At 56.5% G+C, this 4102-nt stretch overlaps 1 protein-coding gene across 3 annotated transcripts in view; it reads right to left on the minus strand.

Moving 5' to 3' along the window:
• Window positions 1-777: 777 nt before the first annotated feature.
• Rnf212 (ring finger protein 212) overlaps window positions 778-4102 on the minus strand; it is a 32072-nt gene continuing 28747 nt past the window's right edge. For all 3 annotated transcript variants that reach the window (XM_010641671.1, XM_010641670.2, XM_010641669.2), the window contains exons 10-12: window positions 2736-2820; window positions 1260-1420; window positions 778-949 (exon numbers count right to left, since the gene is read on the minus strand). In XM_010641671.1, coding sequence (XP_010639973.1) covers window positions 912-949; window positions 1260-1420; window positions 2736-2820 — 284 coding nt within the window. In that variant the 3' untranslated portion in view covers window positions 778-911. The remainder of the gene's footprint in view (window positions 950-1259; window positions 1421-2735; window positions 2821-4102) is intronic.

A 4102-nucleotide genomic window follows, 5' to 3' on the forward strand; every position in this document is an offset into this window, starting at 1 on the left:
GAAATGCCACAGGCAGAGTCTAGTCCGAGGGCCCTGCAAGCCCACCTGCATATGGCGTAGGGGCAGGCCTGGGACAGGCTGGTGGCAGCTGCGATCCAAGGTACTTTTACTATTTATATTTCACACTGAGCTTCTACCCCACTGTTTAAATAATCATATATTCGTTATGCTCAGTGCACAGGGAAAACATCAGAATTAGGGATAACACTCAGCGGTGGGGAACAGGCCCACCAGAACGGGTATGTTATTACCGGATTTGTGAATGCCTGACTAGCACGCCGTCTGGAGGAAGCAGACTCTCAGCGTCTTCCCAAAGGACAGCACACATGGAGCTCCCTGCTCCGGCCACCCAGGCCCAGGAGTCTCATGGCCAACGGGAGGTGCTGTGGAGGCCAGTGTGATAGAGCAGCCCACCTGGCGTCGGCCCTCTGCGGGGCGACTGCTCCTCCCTGGGCCTGCGTCTCACGGCCATTGTGGAAGGGTAAATGCAGGATAAGGGCATGGCACTAGCCCTGTACACCTCTCTCAGCCCTGGGTGGTGAGCCCCAGGGGTGCCTCTGGAGCACGAGCATGTCCTGCCAGGAAGGCCAGGCCATGGTGCTCACACCCAGGCCAGCAGGGGTACTGCAGGTCCAGCGATATGAGCGGTAACACCCCACGTGGGAGGAGGTGGAGCTGTGCCCAACTGCAGCCTTCCCGGAAAGAGGGCGTTCTGCACGGTGCTCCTGGCACCAGGAGGGTCTGAGGTACCGAAACACATCACAGAGAGGTGGCCAGACAGCCAGAGTGCTTTATTCTGTCACACTACTTAATGATCTCCGCCGGAGCAACAGCCACATTCTTCACAGAGGAGCTCGAGCCACCGGGCTGGGGGAAGACAGCTTTGGTGGGAGGTGCAGCACAGGGATGGCTCACCTGCCCTGTGCTGGGTCCCAGAAGGGAGTCGGCCCTGCGGGAGACAGGGGGTCATAAGAGAGGGGCGTTAACTGGGAAGGATGAACACGAGAATGCAAACGCCACTTCAGAAACATGCTGGGGTAAGAGTTCATTCCTTTAAATACATGTTTTAAAGTTTCCGATGGCACACGAGTCCTTCCAGAGCAGGACTGGTGTATTTGGGTCCTGAGTAAAAACCCACAGAGAAGACAAGAATGAGTTACTACTGTGCTTCTGAAAGACTAATGACTCCTCCAGGGCGCCATCTGCTTAGGCACTGGGCTCTCCTCCTGCCGTCCTCCCCTCTGCCCAAGGGCACCTGCCTGTGCTGTGCCTCTGCAGCAGTGCTGGGATGCTGATGGGCGGCCGGGGCCCCTCCTGGGTGCTCCCAGGTCTCGGGGAGGCCCCTCTTCCGGCTCTGCCAGGCAGCTGGGACGCCAGAGCTGGTGACGGAAGCTTGTAGTGCACCTGCAGTGGTGGCACCCTGGTAATAAATTCAACAAAAAGAGTCACAGCTGCGTCGCATGTCTCTGGTGACAATTACCCACGCAGAATCAGAAGCACACAAAGCACTCGGCAAGGCCCGTGCTGTGCCAGGCTTACAGTCACTGTGCTGCTAATTCCTAGAGCCAGCGAAGAGCCTACCCTGGACAGGCCTGCCTCAGGCGAGCCGCAGCCCAGAGCCCAAGCCCTACCCTCCTTTGTGTAATGCACACACAATGGGCAGGGCTGTGCCCACACAGCCTACCCCTTCTGCCTCCCGAAGCCCTGTGCATGCCCTTCCTCCTGGGTACCTCGAGCAGCAAGCCCCTCTTTGAAGGTAGTGGCCACTGCTGTCACCCTCCACACCCAGATCAGACACGGCCCAGTACTCCGGCGCAATCAGCGCATCTCTGCCAGCCCAGACCTACCCTGCCTGCCTTGGTCCAGAGAAAGACAGAGAACAGGGTTGTGGCACCACAAAACAGGGTGGAGAAGCTCGGCACGGTGGCCCACAACTAATTCCAGCCCGGAAATAGGCTGAGGCAGGATTGAAAGTTTGGGCCTTGCTAGGCAATTTAGCCAGACTCCATCTCAAAATTTAAAAATTAAAAAGGACAGTGAATGAGGAGGAAGTGATGATGCCAGTCGGGGGTGCTGAGGAAGGAGAGACTGTGTCCCTGGGTGGGCAAAGGCCTCTTTTCACAGGAGTCTGTCAGGCAGATGGTGTGGGCAGCCATGCGCTCCAGGAGCTGGGCTGGCAGAGGTGAGGCAAGACAAGCTACAGGCCACGGGCAGCGGAGATCAGCAACTTCAGGGAGGGAAGGGCTCGGCAGGGTCCACCTTCTGCAGAGACCCCCGGCCCTCAATGCTCAGACCAAGTGAAGCAACCCCCTGCCAAAGAGGAGTTTGTGGTCCAGTGAGCGAGTCCTGGTCTCACAGGGACTGTATCCAGCAGGCCACCATTTCCTCCTCCTCCTTTCTCCCTTGCCTGGGGCCTAGGAGGCACATGCTACCTGAGCCCCTGGCCGGCCTGTGCACACAGGTCTACTGGGATGCATCTCTGTGACACTGACATCCCGAGCTCTACAGGAAACAACCCCATCTGTCCTCATGAGGAAATATCATGCAGTCATTACATGGTTCACCTAAGGAACAGCACAGCTTCAAAAATTCAAACATCACACTGTATATACAGAGCCTGACTCAGTACTACAGATCGGAGCAGACTCATTCAGTCCTGGTTCTCACAGTCAGGTCAGGAGAGAGTTTGGCTGCTTCTGGTCCACCCATGAGAAAATGCCATCTGGGGACACTACCTGAGAGCCTTCACGGTGTTCGCCTGGCTGGGTGTTGGGCCAAGTGTCAGGCCTGGATGCTGAGGGCCCCAGGAGGAGACACAGCCTGCAGAGGAATGACAGTGTCATGTGAGGCTGTTGCAGGCTTCAAGGGAGAAGACAGATACAGCTCTGCCCCACATCATGAGGCTGACGACCTACCAAGCACCTGACTTCTCTTGACTCTGCAACGGCAGGCCCAGAAAGTACTGCAATGACTTATGTTCTAATCATCCCACCTCTCTGCACCTTTGTAACACAGAGACCATACAAACCACTCAGACAAACCAGAGGCTTGGCCAGGCATGGTGGCATACATCTATAATCCCAGCACTCAGGAGGCTGAGGCAGGAGGATTCAAACACAAGTTCGAAGCCAGCCTAGGCTACCGAGTTGAGTTCAAGAACAGCCTGGGCTACACAGTGAGACCTTGTCTCCAAATCAAACAAACAAAATCCCCCAAAACAAACAAACAAACAAACAAACACAGCAGCTTGGTGTCAGAGTTGGAACTGGAGCTGCTGGACTGCAGTGTTCCCAACCCAGCCTTCAGCTCAGCCAGGAGGCCACATAGCATGTTCTATACACACAGGCTGCAGCAGCATGGAGAACGGCAGCAGTCTGCACGGGTCTGGCCAGGTAGGTGACAGGGGAGGGCAATGTGATGACTGTCCCAGGGCTACCCTGGTTGGGGAACCCACCTGGTCCCCAGTGCCTGAGCACAGTGGCTCTGTCACTGGCCTGTGCTCTGGGTGTCACGAGTAAGTGCACCAGTCGGGTTCAGCTGTGGCCTCTGCGCCACAGGAGGACATTGCTCTCTGAAGGCCTTCCCAGGTGGCTGAGGACCTGGAGGCAGAGTTGTCTGGAAGCCATGTTAACCCTGCCTTTATCCCTGTGTTTACACATGTGGTCAGAATCGTGGGGCCTTGCCGGCCTGCAAGGACCACCCTCCCAGGAGACCCTTTGGACTCAGATCCAGCTTGCCTGTGTGCTTGCCTGACACCAGACCCAGCTCTGATCCTGACCACCTGGGGTAGCCACACCCTGGAGCCTGCAAAGCTATCAGGCTGCCAGTGTCACTGCCACCTGGTTTGGCCTCCTCGCCCGGACCCTCTGGGCAACTACAGGAAGGTTGTGCCTGCCTCTGACAGCTGGCTGCCCCTTTGTCTGCTGCAGCACCTGGCCTCCTGCCCTGGGTGAGGTGAAACTTCTTCCTTCAAATAGACCTCACTGTCTTGATTAAATAAATCCTGGTAGGGCCGGGGATTTAGCTCAGTGGTTCCGCTGCCTGTCTCATAAGTGCAAGGTCCCGAGTTCCATCCCCAGTACAAAAAAAAAAAAAAAAAAAA

Source organism: Fukomys damarensis, unplaced genomic scaffold (assembly GCF_012274545.1).
Source record: "Fukomys damarensis isolate Sample0158 unplaced genomic scaffold, DMR_v1.0_HiC HiC_scaffold_35, whole genome shotgun sequence".
In the NCBI taxonomy this organism is placed as follows: Eukaryota; Metazoa; Chordata; class Mammalia; order Rodentia; family Bathyergidae; genus Fukomys; species Fukomys damarensis.